This window comes from Ranitomeya variabilis, chromosome 2 (genome assembly GCF_051348905.1).
Source record: "Ranitomeya variabilis isolate aRanVar5 chromosome 2, aRanVar5.hap1, whole genome shotgun sequence".
Taxonomy (NCBI): Eukaryota; Metazoa; Chordata; class Amphibia; order Anura; family Dendrobatidae; genus Ranitomeya; species Ranitomeya variabilis.
In genome coordinates this window covers 173,615,004-173,636,933 of record NC_135233.1, presented here as the reverse complement: position 1 = coordinate 173,636,933, position 21,930 = coordinate 173,615,004, and the positions used below count along the sequence as shown (strand labels likewise).

The 21,930-nt window shown below is 42.8% G+C and overlaps 1 protein-coding gene across 2 annotated transcripts in view; it reads right to left on the bottom strand.

The window, feature by feature from the left end:
* Positions 1 to 21,930, bottom strand: part of LOC143804781 (pecanex-like protein 2) — a 1,087,275-nt gene that overhangs the window by 63,563 nt on the left and 1,001,782 nt on the right. For both annotated transcript variants that reach the window (XM_077283212.1, XM_077283213.1), the window contains 2 exons: positions 10,971 to 11,201; positions 3,847 to 4,121 (listed from right to left, as the gene is read on the bottom strand). In XM_077283212.1, coding sequence (XP_077139327.1) covers positions 3,847 to 4,121; positions 10,971 to 11,201 — 506 coding nt within the window. The remainder of the gene's footprint in view (positions 1 to 3,846; positions 4,122 to 10,970; positions 11,202 to 21,930) is intronic.

Sequence of the window (21,930 nt, the reverse complement as noted above, 5' to 3'; positions counted from 1 at the left end):
CACCTGGAAGCCTTCCCAATGAAAAACAAATCCCTCAGCAGTAGATCTGCCGAGCAAAACACAAAAAAAAGGCCTCCATCACAGGGCCACCCACCTCTGCGATACACACCGTCCATCAATCACATGACCAGTCACCATGCCACACACCCCTATGCGACAGGTCTTGACTGAATATAGATAAAGGATGCAGTTAATTTCATATTATTTCTAAAACCCAAAGAAAAGAAAAGGACATGAGACCATTAAAAAACAGAGACATTATAATAAGGGGACAAAGCTCAATTTCTCATTTAACCCATCAGGTGACATCATCACAAAATTTATTATTCACCTTGACTCAAGTAGAGCAAGATCTCATTTCATGTCACCTCCTTTAATACCACAGTAGACCTGATCAACTCACTGGACCTTAAGGTGCCAAGGATCAGAGCCATGAAAAATCTTAAAAAGTGTTTGTAGAGACCTTAACAGGGAGATATTCTCCACCTCCTTTACTGCCATGATGCTTCTCACATGCTCCCTTGTACAAATACGCAAATTGCTTGAGGTTAAACACACATAGACTTTTGAGGAGAAGCAGGTCACATAATAAATAACATACGTGACATTGTATGATACAGTATATGGCTTGTTATTTTAAATTCCTTTTTCCCATCTGCTCATGAAGAGGCGGTGTCTCTTATTATGTTGTTACAAGCAAGGCAACCACCACAAAGGGTAGCAACCCCACTTTTGTTCTTTAGATCCCAAAAAGTTTTGCCACATAGTGGCTTTTCACTAAGTGATCTTTTAGATTTTTACTCTTTCTTGCCGACATCAATGGCCCTCAACAGCCTGTATAGAGTCAGTTTTCAGAACCGCCAAATGTTTGGTCAAAATACTCTAGATGATATCCCATTCACAATTTAAAGTTGATATGAACCGAGTTTTAAAATAAGATTTAGTCTTTTTTTTAGAGGATTTAAGTTTTTCATATAGGGCAAGTCTAGCTGTACAATATCCATTGGCTATATCCTCTGTTAAAAAATCTTTAAAATCCTTGGTTTTGTTCTTCAAACCTATCATTATTTGAGCAAGTCCACCTCACCCTAAGAAACTGACGCACTGGAATGGTTCTTATGGTAGATCGCATGTGGGTAGAAGAGGAGTGTAATAATGAATTTACTGTTTTTTTCCCGGTAAACAACTATATGAATCTGGCCCTCAACCTCAATGACAATCGAAATGTCCAAAAACTCCATATTTTTTCTATGCCACCTGTTGGTAAGTTTTATGTTAAAAGGGTTATTTAACCCATGCATGAATAAACCAAGTTTCACCTCCGAACCCTGCCAGATCATAAGTAAAGCATCAATATAACGGTGTCAGCACTGCACATGGTGGGCGGCTGCCTCTGCCAAAGGCTTAGAGACAGGATAGCGTATAAAGGCGCACAGGCTTTGCCTCTGTAAATAAAAATGGTCAATGAGTTTCAAAGTTATGATTCAAGATAAATTAAAGTAATTTCAAGATTAATTCTATCAAAGACGCATCCAACCGACATATCTCCAGAAAGAAGCATGCAGCTTTTAACCCATACGCATGTCATATACATATGTATAAGGATTCAATATCTGCTGTGACCAAAACCATATCTGACTCTAGAGTAATACCATGAATCTTGGTCAGGACATCTGTAGAGTCCCTGACATGGGAGGGCAGGTGGGTTAAGATAATAATCAATGAACATGCAGATAGGATCACATAGCCCTCCCATGCCAGAGACTATTGGACACAGGGTGCTTATGAATTTTGGGTAGTAAATAAAATGTAGGAATTTTCGGGTATCTAACAAACTGTAACTATAAAAACTGTTAAGTTGTTTTAACCCCTTAGTAAGTCCGAGGTCAGATACTCCGCTTTGATGCAGGGCTCCGGCGGTGAGCCCGCATCAAAGCCGGGACATGTCAGCTGTTTTGAACAGCTGACATGTGCCCGTAATAGCGGCGGTTGAAATCACGATTCACCCGCCGCTATTAACTAGTTAAATGCCGCTGTCAAACACTGACAGCGGCATTTAACCGGCGCTTCCGGCCAGGCGGATGGAAATGAGCGCATCGCTGACCCCCGTCACATGATCGGAGGTCAGCGATGCTTCTGCAGAGTAACCATAGAGGTCCTTGAGACCTCTATGGTTACTGATCGCCGGTAGCTATGAGCGCCACCCTGTGGTCGGCGCTCATAGCACACCTGCATTTCTGCTGCATAGCAGCGATCTGATGATCGCTGCTATGTAGCAGAGCTGATCGCTTTGTGCCAGCTTCTAGCCTCCCATGGAGGCTATTGAAGCATGGCAAAAGTAAAAAAAAAAAAAGGTAAAAAAAATGTGAAAAAAAAATTAAAAAAATATAAAAGTTTAAATCACCCCCCTTTCACCCCATTCAAAATAAATCAATTAAAAAAAAATCAAACCTACACATATTTGGTATCGCCGACTTCAAAATCGCCCGATCTATCAATAAAAAAAAGCATTAACCTGATCGCTAAACAGCGTAGCAAGAAAAAAATTTGAAACGCCAGAATTACGTTTTTATGGTCGCCGCGACATTGCATTAAAATGCAATAACGGGCGATCAAAAGAACGTATCTGCACCGAAAAGGTATCATTAAAAATGCCAGCTCGACACGCAAAAAATAAGCCCTCACCCGACCCCAGAACATGAAAAATGGAGACGCTACGAGTATCGGAAAATGGCGCAATTTTTTTTTTTTTTTTTTAGCAAAGTTTGGAATTTTTTTTCACCACTTAGATAAAAAATAACCTAGTCATGTTAGGTGTCTATGAACTCGTAATGACCTGGGGAATCATAATGGCAAGTCAGTTTTAGCACTTAATGAACCTAGTAAAAAAGCCAATCAAAAAACAAGTGTGGGATTGCACTTTTTTTGCAATTTCACCGCACTTGGAATTTTTTTCCCGTTTTCTAGTACAAGACATGCTAAAACCAATGATGTCGTTCAAAAGTACAACTCGTCCCGCAAAAAATAAGCCCTCACATGGCCATATTGATAGAAAAATAAAAAAGTTATGGCTCTGGGAAAGAGGGGAACAAAAAACGAACACGGAAAAACGGAAAATCCCAAGGTCATGAAGGGGTTAAACGGCACCTTTCACCATAATTCTTGACCTAAACTGACAACATTATAAAGAAGTGGGAGAAGATTTAAATAAAACATATTTTTTATTGGTTCATTAGTTTTTTCATTTTCAATTTCTGGACTATCTGGACTGTTTTTCTAGTCTGTAGATAACAAGTGTGCAGGGTATGGATAAGATTTCGTTATATCCTATCCATTTTGCTGCTATTGTATTCTGTTGTGGATTTTCTGTTTGAAAATATAGATGTAGGATTTAAAGGAAGCATTTCTCCCTGTGCCACATTGGTATTAGGATATCTATAAGCCATGCAGGGCTTCCCTGGGAAATTAAATATGCAAATATACTCTTCAGAGGAGGATGACAGATACTCCAGTGCCACCTATTGGAGGTAGCAATCCTAAAAGTCAATTTCGACCCTCTAACGACACTTACCACTTGAATTAAGATATGAAGCCAAACCTGTAAGGCTATGGAACTCTATGTAATTTGATGATGATGATGTCTGATTTGTTTAATTACTTGGATTTTGGGTTAAATTTGGATTCGGACACCTTTCTTTTGGACATAACATTACAACTGTTAACTACCTAATAAGGAAATTTTAGAATACACAGAGCATGAAAATAGGTTAAGATAGATGCCTTTCTTCCATCATTTACGCTACTCGTGCTGTTTAATTAGCATATAATTTTGTTTTTCTTACTTACAAAAGCCATTTTGTTTGAAACCATGAAGTAAAAATGTCAAAATTCACGGGTCCACCCAATAATTCCTTGAGTTGATTGTGTGTCCCTAGGTAAGATGTGGTCAGTGGAGATACATATATAGGATAACCCAGGGGTTGATCACAGGAGGAGTTGATTAAATTTCTTAAAACATGTTTGTTGTTTTGAATGCTCCCTCTTTCATGATCACGGTTCCGAAAAAAAATCAGTTCCTGTTGTTGTCCAGCCCAAAGTCCTCTTACACATTCTTTATTTACCTGCAACAGCACAATAACACAATTATACATCACAGATAAGTCTGGCTAACATATATGTTCATATGTATTAGGGGGTATTGATATATAGTTGGCCTTACCTAGAAAAAATGGTATGTTTTTGAAGTAAAACTATTTAATTCAAAGTCACCTTTCAACTCTATTTAATGTGTTTATCACAGTTATGCAAACCCTTTTAAAACATTCTTATCCTGTTCTGCAAGCCACATCTCCACTGCATAAATTACCATCTCATTTGTTATAATTTTTTTGTCCTTTCAATGATTTTTTAAAAATATTTTGTTACATTACAACTCATGATGGGCGAACATGCTCGAATAAAGCTTGCTCGGGTGTTATCCAAGCATCTGGGCGAGCTCATACATTATGTTAGAGTCCCTGTACTCTTGTACTGATAGTGGCTCTGGTGATGTATTCATATGCTGATGATGGTTCTAGTGCTGTGTTCATTTACTGATTGTGGTTCTTGTCATGCATGTATGTACTTATGGGGTGTCACGATCTATTTTTGGATTTGTAGCATACCTAGTTCCATTGAGTTAAACCTTTTTTCCTTTTGGCAAACTGGTGTAATTGCATTGCTGTTGGGTCAGCTGATGTAGGCGGTGACCACTCCCACTATCCTTTAAAATATCATCTGATGCATCAGCTGACTGTCGGTGTTAGAGCAATCTGCAGTGACCAAGCTAGATTAAGGAGCTCTCTGGGTGCAGTGGTGCTTCTGCTGAGTTCACTGATATGGTGAAATTCTTCTGCTGTGCGGTGCTTTGCAGCAGAGAGAGCTAAGTGTGACATTTTTGTTACCTTGTCATTTTTTGGTGTCTGTTACTTCCCCCTGTGTTTATTATGTGCAGTGGTGCGGCTAGTGCCCGTCACCAGCCAATGCACTAGCCAGGGCAGAGTTAAGTGACAGTTAGGGACAAGGTATCCTGATGGTGGCGGGGAAAAGGACCCGCATAGGGCATTAGGGAAGTGCAGGATCAGGCTCAGGTTTGAGTTCAGGTGGTGACCATTCCCTATGGAAAGGGCCTTCCTCTCACCTATACAATCCCAGTTGTATGTGTATTGTGCCATTAGCTGACCGACCATCCGTTGGGTCGAGTCACACCGTGATAGTCACCGTGTGACATGGGGGTACTGATTCTGTCATAATATAGATTTGATAATCCTTAATTTGTCATAGTTGACAATAGATATATGGTCAGTCTGCGGTCCGTTACACATATGCATAGCACAAAGACTGAAAATACATCCATCCAAATATGTCCACATTTGTCAGATGAACAAGTGTTTGATTAAAACCCTTATACACTTTAGATAGCTGGCCATCATTCAGCCGATCATATGGACTAACTATTTTACCCACCTCTCTCTCCCTTGCGCTCCAGTGTTCTCTATGAGAGACCAACTGTAAAACATCTCTGGTGGCTGTTTAAAACTTGGAAAAGAAAAGGATCTGCAGTCTAAAATCAGACATGACCCCCAACAATGATCTGTTAGTGGCTCCAATAAACATTAAACTGTCTGCTGAACCTGTTGATAATGGATGGTTCAGCTGATGCTAGTCTAATGTGGATGGGGGCTTTAACTACTGTCTAAAGGGCATGGACACTTTATTCTGGCTTACTAATATGGGGCGTGATCATTTAAACTGCTTAACCCCTTTACCCCCAAGGGTGGTTTGCACGTTAATGACCGGGCCAATTTTTACAATTCTGACCACTGTCCCTTTATGAGGTTATAACTCTGGAACGCTTCAACGGATCTTGGCGATTCTGACATTGTTTTCTCGAGACATATTGTACTTCATGATAGTGGTAAAATTTCTTTGATATTACCTGCGTTTATTTGCAAAAAAAATGGAAATTTGGCGAAAATTTTGAAAATTTTGCAATTTTCCAACTTTGAATTTTTATGCCCTTAAATCACAGAGATATGTCACACAAAATACTTAATAAGTAACATTTCCCACATGTCTACTTTACATCAGCACAATTTTGGAACCAAAATTTTTTTTTGTTAGGGAGTTATAAGGGTTAAAAGTTGACCAGCAATTTCTCATTTTTACAACACCATTTTTTTTTAGGGACCACATCTCATTTGAAGTCATTTTGAGGGGTCTATATGATAGAAAATACCCAAGTGTGACACCATTCTAAAAACTGCACCCCTCAAGGTGCTCAAAACCATATTCAAGAAGTTTATTAACCCTTCTGGTGCTTCACAGGAATTTTTGGAATGTTTAAATAAAAATGAACATTTAACTTTTTTTCACAAAAAAATTACTTCAACTCCAATTTGTTTTATTTTACCAAGGGTAACAGGAGAAAATGGACCCCAAAAGTTGTTGTACAATTTGTCCTGAGTACGCTGATACCCCATATGTGGGGGTAAACCACTGTTTGGGCGCATGACAGAGCTCGGAAGCGAAGGAGCGCCATTTGACTTTTCAATGCAAAATTGACTGGAAATGAGATGGGATGCCATGTTGCGTTTGGGGAGCCCCTGATGTGCCTAAACATTTAAAACCCCCCACAAGTGACACCATTTTGGAAAGTAGACCCCCTAAGGAACTTATCTAGAGGTGTGGTGAGCACTTTGACCCACCAAGTGCTTCACAGAAGTTTATAATGCAGAACCGTAAAAATAAAAAATCATATTTTTTCACAAAAATTATTTTTCGCCCCCAATTTTTTATTTTCCCAAGGGTAAGAGAAGAAATTGGACCCCAAAAGTTGTTGTATAATTTGTCCTGAGTACGCTGATACCCCATATGTGGGGATAAACCACTGTTTGGGCGCATGGGAGACCTCGGAAGGGAAGGAGCGCCGTTTGACTTTTCAATGCAAAATTGACAGGAATTGAGATGGGACGTCATGTTGCGTTTGGAGAGCCCCTGATGTGCGTAAACATTGAAACCCCCCACAAGTGACACCATTTTGGAAAGTAGACCCCCTAAGGAACTTATTCAGAGGTGTGGTGAGCACTTTGACCCACCAAGTGCTTCACAGAAGTTTATAATGAAGAACCGTAAAAATAAAAAATCATATTTTTTCACAAAAAATATCTTTTCACCCCAATTTTATATTTTCCCAAGGGTAAGAGAAGAAATTGGACCCCAAAAGTTGTTGTACAATTTGTCCTGAGTACGCTGATACCCCATATGTGGGGGTAAACCACTGTTTGGGCGCATGGGAGAGCTCGGAAGGGAAGTAGCACCATTTGACTTTTCAATGCAAAATTGACAGGAATTGAGATGGGACGCCATGTTGCGTTTGGAGAGCCACTGATGTGCCTAAACATTGAAACCCCCCACAAGTGACACCATTTTGGAAAGTAGACCCCCTAAGGAACTTATCTAGATGTGTTTTGAGCGCTTTGACCCACCAAGGGCTTCACAGAAGTTAATAATGCAGAGCCGTAAAAATAAAACAAAAATTTTTTCCCACAAAAATTATTTATTTAGCCCCCAGTTTTGTATTTTCCCGAGGGTAGCAGGAGAAATTGGACCCCAAAATTTGTTGTCCAATTTGTCCTGAGTGCGCTGATACCCCATATGTGGGGGGGAACCACCGTTTGGACGCATGGAAGGGCTCGGAAGTGAAGGAGCGCCATTTGGAATGCAGACTTAGATGGAATGGTCTGCAGGCGTCACATTGCGTTTGCAGAGCCCCTAATGTACCTAAACAGTAGAAACCCCCCACAAGTGACACCATGTTGGAAAGTAGACCCCCTAAGGAACTTATCTAGATGTGTGGTGAGTGCTTTTACCCACCAAGGGCTTCACAGAAGTTTATAATGCAGAGCCGTAAAAATAAAACAAAAAATTTTTCCCACAAAAATTATTTTTCAGCCCCCAGTTTTGTATTTTCCTGAGGGTAACAGGAGAAATTGGACCCCAAAAGTTGTTGTCCAATTTGTCCTGAGTGCGCTGATACCCCATATGTGGGGGGAACCACCGTTTGGATGCATGGGAGGGCTCGGAAGGGAAGGAGCGCCATTTGGAATGCAGACTTAGATGGAATGGTCTGCAGGCATCACATTGCGTTTGCAGAGCCCCTAATGTACCTAAACAGTAGAAGCCCCGCACAATTGACCCCATTTTGGAAACTAGACCCCCCAAGGAACTTATCTAGATGTGTTGTAAGAACTTTGAACCCCCAAGTGTTTCACTACAGTTTATAACGCAGAGCCGTGAAAATAAAAAATCATTTTTTTTCCCACAAAAATTATTTTTTAGCCCCCAGTTTTGTATTTTCCCAGGGGTAACAGGAGAAATTGGACCCCAAAGGTTGTTGTCCTATTTGTCCTGAGTACGCTGATACCCCATTTGTTGGGGTAAACCCCTGTTTGGGCACACGGGAGAGCTCGGAAGGGAAGGAGCACTGTTTTACTTTTTCAACGCAGAATTGGCTGGAATTGAGATCGGACGCCATGTCGCGTTTGGAGAGCCCCTGATGTGCCGAAACAGTGGAAACCCCCCAATTATAACTGAAACCCTAATCTAAACACACCCCTAACCCTAATCCCAACAGTAACCCTAACCACACCTCTAACCTTGACACACCCCTAACCCTAATCCCAACCCTATTCCCAACCGTAAATGTAATCTAAACCCTAACCGTAACTTTAGCCCCAACCCTAACCCTAACTTTAGCCCCAACCCTAACTGTAGCCTTAACCCTAGCCCCAACCCTAGCCCTAACCCTAACCCTAATGGGAAAATGGAAATAAATAATTTTTTTTTATTTTTCCCTAACTAAGGGGGTGATGAAGGGGGGTTTGATTTACTTTTATAGCGAGTTTTTTAGCGGATTTTTATGATTGGCAGCCGTCACACACTGAAAGACGCTTTTTATTGCAAAAAATAGTTTTTGCGTTACCACATTTTGAGAGCTATAAATTTTCCATATTTTGGTCCACAGAGTCATGTGAGGTCTTGTTTTTTGCGGGATGAGTTGACGTTTTTATTGGTAACTTTTTGGGCACGTCACATTTTTTGATCGCTTTTTATTCCGATTTTTGTGAGGCAGAATGACCAAAAACCAGCTATTCATGAATTTCTTTTGGGAGAGGCGTTTATACTGTTCCGCGTTTGGTAAAATTGATAAAGCAGTTTTATTCTTCGGGTCAGTACGATTACAGCGATACCTCATTTATATTATTTTTTTATGTTTTGGCGCTTTTATACGATAAAAACTATTTTATGGAAAAAATAATTATTTTTGCATCGCTTTATTCTCAGGACTATAACTTTTTTATTTTTTTGCTGATCATGCTGTAGGGTGGCTCGATATTTGCGGGACAAGATGACGCTTTCAGCTGTACCATGGATATTTATATCTGTCTTTTTGATCGCGTGTTATTCCACTTTTTGTTCGGCGGTATGATAATAAAGCGTTGTTTTTTGCCTCGTTTTTTTTTTTTTCTTACGGTGTTTACTGAAGGGGTTAACTAGTGGGCCAGTTTTATAGGTCGGGTCGTTACGGACGCGGCAATACTAAATATGTGTACTTTTATTGTTTGTTTTTTTTTATTTAGATAAAGAAATGTATTTATGGGAATAATATATATATATTTTTTTCATTATTTTGGAATATTTTTTTTAATTTTTTTTTACACATTTGGAAATTTTTTTTTTTACTTTTTTACTTTGCCCCAGGGGGGGACAATACAGATCGGTGATCTGCCAGTTTGCACAGCACTCTGACAGATCACCGATCTGAGAGAAGTGCAGGCTGCTTCACAGTGCCTGCTCTGAGCAGGCTTCTGTGAAGCCACCTCCCTCCCTGCAGGACCCGGATCCGTGGCCATCTTGGATCCGGGTCTGGAGCAGGCAGGGAGGGAGGTAAGACCCTCGCAGCAACGCGATCACATCGCGTTGCTGCGGGGGGCTCAGGGAAGCCCGCAGGGAGCCCCCTCCCTCCTCGATGCTTCCCTGCACCGCCGGCACATCGCGATCATGTTTGATCGCGGTGTGCCGGGGGTTAATGTGCCGGGAGCGGTCCGTGACCGCTCCTGGCACATAGTGCCGGATGTCAGCTGCGATAGGCAGCTGACACCTGGCCGCGATCGGCCGCGCTCCCCCCGTGAGCGCCGCCGATCGCGCTGGACGTACTATCCCGTCGGTGGTCATACGGGCCCACCCCACCTCGACGGGATAGTACGTCCGATGTCAGAAAGGGGTTAAACCAGCATAAGAACCATACGGCCCTGCCTTCTTCCCTATTTTGTCAAATATTCAATTTACAAGATATTCAGCATTTTGTTATACAGTGGGGACAAAAAGTATTGTCAGCCACCAATTGTGCAAGTTCTCCCACTTAAAAAGATGAGAGAGGCCTGTAATTGACATCATAGGTAGACCACAACTATGAAAGTCAAAATGAGAAAACAAATCCAGAAAATCACCTTGTCTAGAGAGCATTTAGATTATCCAGAAGAGTATTCGGAGAATGTCATGTGGTCTGATGAAACCAAAGTAGAACTGTTTGGTAGAAACATTTGGCTGACTAAATCCTTTTTTTCCCCCACTGTAAATATGACACTAAACAAATTGTGAATTGCCTTTCAATAAAGCTTTTGTTTTCCACTTGCAAGTCTCAGAATGCTGTAGATAATCCCCTGATGCCGGTGGGCTTAGCTCAGATACGATTTTTGGGGTGACAGATTCCCTTTAATGAATTAGGCTCATCTTTCTGCAGGGCACAGGTCACAAGAGTGATGTACATAACAGTAATCTTGAGGAATTAGACTTGTAGTTGTGAGATAACATCTCTACGTCAATATGGATAATACTGCATTTGTCTAAAATATGTATTTTACTGGTACCTTGATAACTTTGAAATTGAGGTAGCTTTTGTGAAGCATGATGACACTGTATTCATCATTTCCATCTTCAACAGCATGTCTCAAAGTCAGCAATTCTTTCTTGTTAGACAGAATAGCAGATCTCCATGCAGGATCTTCTTCATCACAAATTACAATCTTTTCTCCAAATGTCTTGATTGCTTCATAAAGTGCCACTGGATCCTCAAATTCTTCTGGACAAGCAAACTGACTCTGTCAGTAGCAGAAGCAAAAATATAAGTTTTCTAAATATTTTACATTAACATAAATAAGCAAATACTCAATTGCATTGTGTTGTATGAGGACTTTTATAAAGACTCCTATGGTTCTCCTTTTTGAAGATGTCATTTTTGGAGTGATTTTTTTGTGGCCAAGTGTATTGTACTTTGTCCACCAATCAATATGAGACTGGGTTTATGTCTAATGATTATTGTTTCTGTGTTTTCCACAGTTTATCCCAGCATTATTATTATGAATTTTAGAGCCTCCGACGGTGCATGACTCTCACAAATAAATGATGTGTTTAAGGATTGTCTCCAGTGATCTAAGAACAGAGGGGAATAATAAGGGGTTACAAGGAACAGTGGTGAGATTTAAGGATCTCTTGAGAAGAATGACCAGAGTTTGGTGGAATCATGCATTTCTAGAAAAATATCTCCAAAAGGGGTTAATCCCAAGGGGGTTGCGGGTGCAGATGTTCCTATTTTTTCAAATTAATGACATCCAAATGAAGGAGAAGTGGGGAGAGTGAGCCAATAAATGCTCTAATGGATTAATGGAGATCCTTAAGGAGATGAACTTCCATTCATTCACTGGGGAAAGGGAAATTGAAATAGAGACTTTGTAGACTATTATCAAGAATGACATGAAGAAATTTAACAGTGAGATGGATGTTGAGGTGCAAAAGTGGGCTGAAGACATCCAGAAAATTAAATAAAAAAAATTCCAGCGTGACGTGACATAAAAGATAAACAGTCCAATCAGATGTATAAATGGAAAAATCTGAATGAAAGATCACGTCTTTTCTATAGAAATGGATCATGTTCGCGATCCCGTTCAACATCAATTATGTCCACTACATCTGGTGAAGATTACCACATTGGTAAAAAGAACCGTCCCAATACAGAGGGTGAGACAACCTAATTGACCAAGAGGATTAACACAAACAAAATGCCTAAAAAAGGACCCATGGGGAGATAGCCGGATGCTGGGTCCCGGGGAAGGTGAGGGTAAGTTCACACAGGGCGTTTTTGCTGTTTTTTTTACACTAATTTTCAGCTGCTTTTACAGTATCAGCAAAGCCTATGAGATTTCGGAAATCTCATGCACACACATTGTTTTTTGTGTGATCAGTATTTTGTGCTTTGCTGCGTTCTTTGGACATAGAGCAAGTCACTTCTTTCAGTGTTTTTGCTGTGTTTTTTCAGTGTTTTTCAACCATTGACTTGAATGGGTGTTGAAAAAACACTGCAAAAACGCAGCAAAAGTGCAGGTATCACTATTTGCTGCTGAAAATTCAAGGACATTAGCATGGACAAAGAGAAAAAAAACGCACCAAAAAAACAGCACCAAAAACACACCAAATACGCAACAAAAAATGCACCAAAAACGCACCTAAACCTGCATTTTTGATGCAGCTTCTTTCCTGCCAAGAAGATCAGGTTTTGCTGCAAAAAAAAAAGCAGCAAAAATACCCTGTGTGAACTTACCCTTACAGGTAATAAATATATCTGATCATGTCCTTTCAGTGACACAACTGGAGGTATTAAGTACGGGTTTAACATTTTCTCCCACTAATGCTTTTGATTGTTTTTCAGTGTTAAAAGACCTTCACCTTTTCTCACGCAAACTCATTTTAAAAAAATTGCATGCTAAGGGTGGATATGGACAGGATGTCTTGAGCTACTTGAGGAACAAACACCTGCACAAGAAGGTGGGTTTCCATCAAATATTTTACCCAGATCAACAAAATTCCCCCCTTGTCCCTGAGCCCTGCAGTGGAGGTCTTCACCAATTTGGTGGCTGAAGATCTAAAAAAAAACCTGACGCTTTGATAATCTAAAACTCAAAGAAAGAGGAGAGGCCATCCCCTAACTACAATCTCTCAAAGATGTCTTTTTTAAGGAGACGGACAAGGGGGGGGGGGGGACACTGTGATCTGGCCCATATATAAATATGAACGGGAGGCATTTCGTCAATGACGGGATGAGCTTACCTATTGCAAATTAACCCACAATCCGCTGTCCTCCTTCTCGGACCATCTACAAGTGATCCTCCAAAAGGCATATGATATGGGCATACTCAGTAAAAACGTATTGGATGGCCTACCTGTCCAGTTTCCAAAAATCCCTATGTTTTGTTTGCTTCCAAAAATATACAAGGATGCCGTCAACCCCCTGGGGTGTCCAATCGTGTCTGGTATGGGAAGTCTATGTGACCCAATATGTAAATTTATTGACTTTTATCTAAAACCATTGGTAGAAACCTAACCATCATACATCAAGGACATGACAGACGTCCTAACTAGGGTTGACGGCGTATCTGTGGACGCAGGCACCCTGATGGTAACAGCAGATGTCGAGACACTGTATACCTGCATTTATCACACTGATGGTCTACAGGCGGTCCGCTTTTTCTTCGAGGCCTCCGACCTGGACGGCCCCGTGTGAGCTTATCCTCGAGCTGCCGCATTATGTACTGACATATAATTTTTTTACTTTTAAAGATCATTTTTACCATCAGAAACGCAGTATGTCCATGGGTGTGGCCTGCGCACCTGCATATGCCAACCTCTTTTTGGGGTTCTGGGAGAGGTTGACCATGTGCTGTGCTGGTTATGTTACAGAGATGATGTTTTATTTTTTTGGCGTGGAACGGTGCAGCAGCTTGAGGATTTTATTGCTGTGCTGAATTTAAACTCTTTCAATATAAAACTAATATACAGGAATGACTGACATAAGATTGACTTTCTTGATGTCAGTCTGGAGGTGGATGTAGCATCATCTATCCAGACTGATGTATTTCGAAAGTCAACTTCAGTTAATTCCTTAATTCATGCACAATCAGCACACAGCCAAGCCACCAGTAGGGCCGTCCCGCATGGACAGTTCTTGAGGATGAGGCGGATTTGCTCTACTGATGAGAGATTTGAGATTATTATTATTATTATTATTTATATAGCACCATTAATTCCATGGTGCTGTACATGAGAAGGGGTTACATCAAAATACAAATATCACTTACAGTAAACAAAACTAGCAATGACAGACTGGTACAGAGGGAAGAGGACCCTGCCCTTGCGGGCTTACATTCTACAGGATTATGGGAAAGGAGACAGCAGGTCGAGAGTTGCAGTAGCTCCAATGGTGTTGAGGCGGCCTTGTGGTCATTACAGGTTGTAAGCTTCTTTGAAGAGGTGGGTTTTCAGGTTTCTTTTGAAGGATCCAAATGTGGTGGATAACCAGACGTGTTGAGGCACAGAATTCCAGAGGATGGGGGATACTCGGGAGAAGTCTTAGAGGCGATTGGGTGAGGAGCAAATAAGTGTGGAGGAGAGAAGGAGGTCTTGGGAGGACCGGAGATTATGTGAGGGAAGATATTGAGAGACTAGTTCAGAAACATATGGAGGAGAAGGGTTATGGATGGCTTTGTAGGTCAGCATTAGTAGTTTAAACTGGATACGCTGGGAAATTGGGAGCCAGTGAAGGGATTTGCAAAGAGGGGAAGCAGGAGTGTAGCGAGGAGTGAGATTAATTAGTCGGGCAGCAGAGTTAAGGACGGACTGGAGGGGTGCGAGAGTGTTAGAAGGTAGGCCACAGAGGAGTATGTTGCAGTAGTCGAGGTGGGAGATGATTAGGGCATGCACGAGCATTTTGGTAGAGTGAGGGTTGAGGAAAGGATGGATTCTGGAAATATTTTTGAGCTGGAGGCGACAGCTTGGATGTGTGGTTTGAAGGACAGGGCAGAGTCAAGGGTTACTCTGAGGCAGCGGATTTTGGGGACAGAGGAAAGTGTGATTTCAGTTATTTTGATAGATAGATCAGGTAGGGAAGATATGCGAGATGGAGGAAAGATAATTAGTTCAGATTTGTCCACATTGAGCTTGAGGAAGTGAGAGGAGAAGGAGGATATGGCTGATAGACACTCTGGGATTCTGGAGAGCAGAGAGGTGACATCTGGGCTAGAGAGGTAGATCTGAGTGTCATCAGCATACAGATGGTACTGGAAGCCATAGGACCTTATGAGTTGTTCCAGGCCGAGTGTATAGATTGAGAAGAGTAAGGGCCCAAGGACAGAGCCTTGAGGGACACCAAGAGAAAGGGGCAAGATAAAGAGGTAGTATGGGAGTAGGAAACGCTAAATGTGCGGTTGGTAAGGTATGAGGAGATCCAAGATAGGGCAATGTCTTTGACACCAAAGGAAGAGAGGATCTGTAGTAGGAGGCAGTGGTCAACTGTGTCGAAGGCAGAGGACAGGTCTAGAAGGAGGAGTATAGAGAACTGCCTGTTAGCTTTGGCTGTAAGTAAGTCATTAGTAATTTTGGTTAGAGCAGTCTCAGTGGAATGGTGGGGACGGAAGCCAGATTGTAGGTTGTCGAAGAGAGAGTTAGATGCAAAGAGAGAGGAAAGTTCAGCATGGACGTGCTGCTCAAGGAGTTTGGAAGCAAATGGGAGCAAAGATATGGGGCGATAGCTGGACATAGCGCTTGGGTCAAGGGATGGCTTTTTGAGGATAGGTGTGATTGCGGCATGTTTGAAAGCAGTGGGGAAGGTACCAGAAGTTAACGATAGGTTGAAGAGATTGGTTAGGGATGGGATTAGTGTGGTGGTGAGGTTGGGGAGGAGGTGGGATGGGATTGGGTCAAGTGCACAAGTGATGAGGTGTGATTTGGAGAGAAGATGAGCAAGCCCCCCTTCAGTAATTTTGGAGAGGGAAGTTATAGGGTTTGGGCAATGGTCTGGTACACACAGGGTTTGTGGTGGTTTGACAGTAAAGGCTTGCCTTGTTTGGTCTATCTTATTTTTGAAGTGCGTGGCAAAGTGAGATACAGGCAGACGATCTCAGAACTTTTATACAGCGAGGATACAGCAAGCGGTGTGTTCGATACTGGTATAACAGGGCCAAATCTGCTCCACATAACCATCTTTTATATCATAATAAAAGGAAAGAGAAGGGAGATGAGAAAATATTTTTCTCTGTGTTTAATCATGAATGGGATAACATGAGAGCTATTCTGACAAGGCACTGGCCTATATTAAATACTGAGCGCTCCCTGGGACCCTATCTGGCTGATCGTCCACTGTCATGACCCCACGTAGATCCAAGAATCTCAGAGACCTCTTGTTCCTCCGCATTACTACATTTCACTCTGCAGATGGAAGGAAACAATTTCAAATTAGGGAACATATCTCCTGCAGTAGTGTGAATGTTGTATATTACGCCACCTGTAGCTGCCCACTCATTTATGTGGGGCTTACATCTAGAGAATTTAGAGTGAGAGTGAGGAAATATGTGCAGAACATTGGTGCGGCCAAGACAGTGGCAGACCCCTCAGAGTTAAAAAAACATCCCTAAACACTTTAGAGTTGTCCATAATTGTGACCCTAGGAGATTTATGGTCAGAGGGATTGATATGTTTCATTCACATTGGCATAAGGGGTGGAAATATCAAACAGCTCCTAGCCAGACGTGAACTTACCGTAAATGGATTGTGACTTTGGGAACAGTAAAATCAGAAGGTTTGAATGAATCCCTGAACTTTGCTCCTTTTTTGTAATAGAGATCATATGACCAACCGAAATGACTAATCCTCTCCTGTGTTTGCTTTTATTGTTTTTAATTGTGTGTGTTGCTTATGTGTCACTTAAGTGTTTTTTTTTTATTTGCTCTTATTCACAGTCTCAAAACAGTATAACTGATTCCCATATGTAAACCTTCTGATCCCATTCTGTCTCATGGCAAGAAATATATAAGCCATATATTTGTGGTTACGAAGACCTGATACCTGTTAAATCTTCACAGAGCAGGTAATACAGTTTATTTTGGTAATAAGTAAAATAGAAGCCATAATATGTGCAGATGAAGCCTGCATTAAAGCATTGACAGAAGTGGCCTACATAAAGATATTCGTCTGGATGCAGGTATCATTATCAGCGTCCTCCTGTCAGACTTATACGTCAATTTGATATTAAAAGAATTGGTATTAATTTGCTCATGAATTGTTTGAGCTGCTCTACCGTCCCCTTCCAAAAAAACAAATTGACTGAGGGAACATTAGGAAATCCACTTCTGTCACCCTTTAGTGCTATTTACCGCTTGTTTGACCTTTTTAAACCCTGAAGAGATTTTAATGTTTTTTCATGAATAAAGTGAATTTTTAAGCTTAAAACACTCTGTATTTTTCTTCTTTTTTGGTTTAAGCTTTATGAGTAGTGTTGAGCATTCCGATACCGCAAGTATCGGGTATCGGCCGATATTTGCTGTATCGGAATTCCGATACCGAGATCCGATACTTTTGTGGTATGGGGAATCGGAAGTTCCCAGTGTATGGTTCCCAGGGTCTGAAGGAGAGAAAACTCTCCTTCAGGCCCTGGGATCCATATCCATGTAAAAAATAAAGAATTAAAATAAAAAATAGGGATATACTCACCCTCGGACGCGCCCTGGTAGTAACCAGCAGCCTTCTTTGCTTAAAATGAGCGCGTTCAGCACCTTCCATGACGTCACGGCTTCTGATTGGTCGCGTGCCGCTCATGTGACCGCCACGCGACCAATCACAAGCCGCGACGTCATCCCTCAGGTCCTAAATTCTCTTCTAGGAATTTAGGACCTGAGGGATGATGTCACGGCTTGTGATTGGTCGCGTGGCGGTCACATGAGCGGCACGCGACCAATCAGAAGCCGTGACGTCATGGAAGGTGCTGAACGTGCTCATTTTAAGCAAAGGCGGCTGCCGGTTCACAGCGGTAAGGTCCAGGCTGCGTCGGAGAGGTGAGTATATCAATATTTTTTATTTTAATTCTTTATTTTACACATTAATATGGATCCCAGGGCCTGAAGGAGAGTTTCCTCTCCTTCAGACCCTGGGAACCACCAGGGATACCTTCCGATACTTGAGTCCCATTCACTTGTATTGGTATCGGGTATCGGTATCGGATCAGATCTGATACTTTGCCGGTATCGGCCGATACTTTCCGATACCGATACTTTCAAGTATCGGACGGTATCGCTCAACACTATTTATGAGGAGTGGCTGCCATTTCTATAGTTGCATTTATGGTCTATGATGACCTGTGCAGTGCAGCTGTAGCACACTTAGGCGGTGATAAGGTAGTGATCCGGCAAAGTTCAATACAAAAGTCACTTTAATGCATTTACTTCACTGCATTAAAGTCCAACTCACAGCATTAATGTTCAACTCAAAAAAAAAAATACAGCACACTATATCCTCCGGATCGCAGCCAGGAACCATATCCTCTGGATTGCAGCCGATAAACATGCCAGTCCACCTCCGAGACCATTTGCCGTGGGGGCGATTGCAGCACTGTGTATGTTGTGGGTGCCAGACCTCTGCTCCCTTGCCTGTGCTGCCTCAAACAGGTAGAGCCCTGCAGGGCTGACTGCTCTGCACTCTAGCAAACACCAAACTGAATCTGGCCCTGACACACCCAAACCCTATACTGCAGGGTTTTTAACTTGAATCTGTGGTCTTCAGCCACATGGAAAACCCATCCAGAAATGAAACGAATTGCACGACTACCATCCTGTAGTTCGTTTCAAAACACAAAAGCCCAGCAGGTTTTCTTAAATCTGCCCTGGACAAATAGCTTGTCCAGGACTAACACTTTTTATTTCGCATTGCAATCACAGCTATGCTTGGGACTGAAATGCACTCTCATGGACTCAATATGCCTCCGTGCATATCCTGGGGGAACATACAGCGACCCCTACCTGTAACACCAGTCACTGCCTTACATACCCCTTCCCTCTGTTGAAACCTGTGGGGTTGAACACTTGTCACCCCACATGGGTGCGTGACAGGGCATCCACAAACTAATGTAGGAACCGGAACCATCAGTAAACGCAAGCATCCCTCCCCTTTGCATTTCTCCTCCCTACTTTGTTACATGACAACCCACCTCCCTGTTCTCTGTTGCAGAAAACACGCCCACTTTCCTAACAGAGATTTAGGCCAGTTTTGGGTAGCCTCAACCTTGTTTATTTGGGGCTCACTAACAATGCAGCTCATCTCGTAACCTAAGGATCTGCCCTCAGGCACATTGTACCGTTTCCTCCGTACCCCTTCTCGGGCCTAAGCCACACTGAAGTCTGCCCCACCAACTCCGGGCATACAGCTATACCACGTCGCATCTGGACCCGAGCCTCCCGATGCTGCTGTCTAGCGAAAGCTCCATTCCTTTTACCCTGACACTAGGCCACATCCCTGGATGGCGCCAGAGGGTTCCTCATGCACATGTCCCCAGTCGCCTCCACGACCACACACTCCTGGTTCCTCCCAGCTTTCTTTTTATTCACGCATTTCTGTGTGGGCCCCTGGAAATGGACTGTCTAGAACTTACCAGGGGACATTTCGAACTCAGGGTTCGGTGGGGTCTCCTCAACCTCTCGTGCCACCACCTCTGGGGGCAAACTATTGGGGTTACATTCTATCCCTAGGTTGGTGACCCCTATGGCAGGTATCCCTGACTTGGGATCTTTGGGTTCTACACCTGGAACAACATCCTCAGCCTCTCCTGCCAATACCTCTAGGGGGAACCTATCAGGTTACACTCTGTCCCTAGGTTGGCGACCCCTATGGCAGGTATCCCTGACTCGGGATATTTGGGTTCTACACCCAGAACATTTACCTTGGGAGGGTTAACCCTGGTCTCCCACAGGGACCAGAACAGGGGCAAGTCTCTTCTCAACATATGGAAGGAACTTCACCACTCCCACCACATGTTAATGTCCCCACATGGTGTAGAAAAATTAACCTCCGCGTTAGGGTACTCCCGGATTTTCCCATGGATACCCATCACCTCCACTTTCCATCCTTTGGGGTTATCCCCAGCAACAAGTGACCCATGGACCAAAGACACTAAATGCCCCGAGTCCAGGAGAGCTTCTGTTTGGTACCTGTTCATGAGTACCTGGCACAGCTGAGGTTTGCTGTCGAAACCTCTGGATTGCAGCTGATAAACATACCAGTCCACAGCCAAGACCAGTTGCTGTGGGCAACTGCGTCATTGTGTACGTTGTGGGTGCTAGACCTCTCAGTTCCCTTGTGTGTTTGGCTCCGCTTGCTTGTGTTGCCTCACACAGGTGGAGCCCTGCAGGGCTGACTGCTCTGCACTCTAGCAAATAGCAAACTGACTCTGGCCCTGTCACACCCAAACTCTATACTGCAGGTTTTTAACTTGAATCCATGGCCTTCAGCCACATGGAGAACCCGGCCAGGAATGAAACGGACTGCACGACTATCATCCTGTAGTTCGTTTCAAAACACAAAAGCCCAGCAGGTTTTCTTAAATCTGCCCTGGACAAATAGCTTGTCCAGGACTAACACTAAGGGCTGAGTCAAACTGCCATATAGCCATAGGATCGCATCACACTGTAAGCACTGGCCTGGCACCTCTCCTGACCTGAGCAAGACAGTATGATGTATTTCTATGCAACTGTCAAGCTCAGGTCAGGAGCCTCGACAGCCAGTAGGAGGTTTACGATGCGATTCTCGCACGAGAAATACAGCAGTCTGCCTCTGCCCTTACTTTTTATTTCGCATTGCAATCAATCTCATGGCCTCAATATGCCTCCTTGCGGATCCCGGGAGAACATACAGCAGCAACCCGTACCTGTAACACCAGTCACTGCCTCACACCTGACATTTATTCACTCAATGTTCCCGGTATTTTTTTCTATTAGTATAAAACAAACCAGCTCACCCTTGTACAGGCTATTGTCAAAGTTTCAGCACAGAGAAAACCATTCCTGCCCAGTATGGCACAATAAAGATCCAAAGAAAAAAAAAGTCCTTCAGTCATGTTCTGAATAAAGCTGTTAGCTTTATTCCCACATGTTAAAAAGTTGATATGGGATCTTCAAGTATAATAAAGCATAATAATGCCTTGTGTATTTGTACAATTCTTGCCTCTGTCTCAGACTTACTATCACATACTCTTCCAGAATTAAGGTGCTGTAAACTTTGCAGTTATTCTAGAGCAGGGCCGGACTGGCCATCGGGCAGTTCTGGCAAATGCCAGAAGGGCCGGTGGCAGTCGTGGGCCGCTCGATCCGTTATTGGTGTCAGGGAAGTCGGTACTATAAATAGTTACAACTTGCGATAAAGCTAAAGGACCTTCGGTGATGTCACGACTCATGAGCATGTGATCAATCACATGCATGAGTAGGCGGGCTTAGAATACCAGCAGCCTGGCTGGAGGTCACATGATTAATTCCTCACTGAGAACAATGTGTCTGCACTCACTGCTGTGCCTTCCAGGGGTGCTGCGGTCACCTGACTAGGATGGGAGTAGGAGCACTCATTAACCCCTACAGCGCCAGACAGTCGCAATAGTGGCTGCAAGACCCTAATAGGAGCCAGCATCAGGCGTGTAAGGTGAGGAGCTGTGGTGATGGTGAACTACAGGTACCAGGGAGGGAGCCTCTGCATGCCAAGTAGTGTAGAGGTGTGAGGAAAAACACAGCTGAAAAAGGGCAGCTGTACTATCACCAGGGCTTAATACTAATGCATTGCAGCAGCTGCCATGATAAAAGGGGCAATGAACTGGTGAGAGTAACCACCCTGGAAGGGGGGCTGGCTAGTAATATAACGCACTTGGAGGAAGTGTGTATAGGGCGCAGTGTCAGCGGCGCAATCCTGCAGTATTCTGCACAGTCACTGGTGCACCTCCTACAGCTATGGGTATATTCTGTGATTATTTTA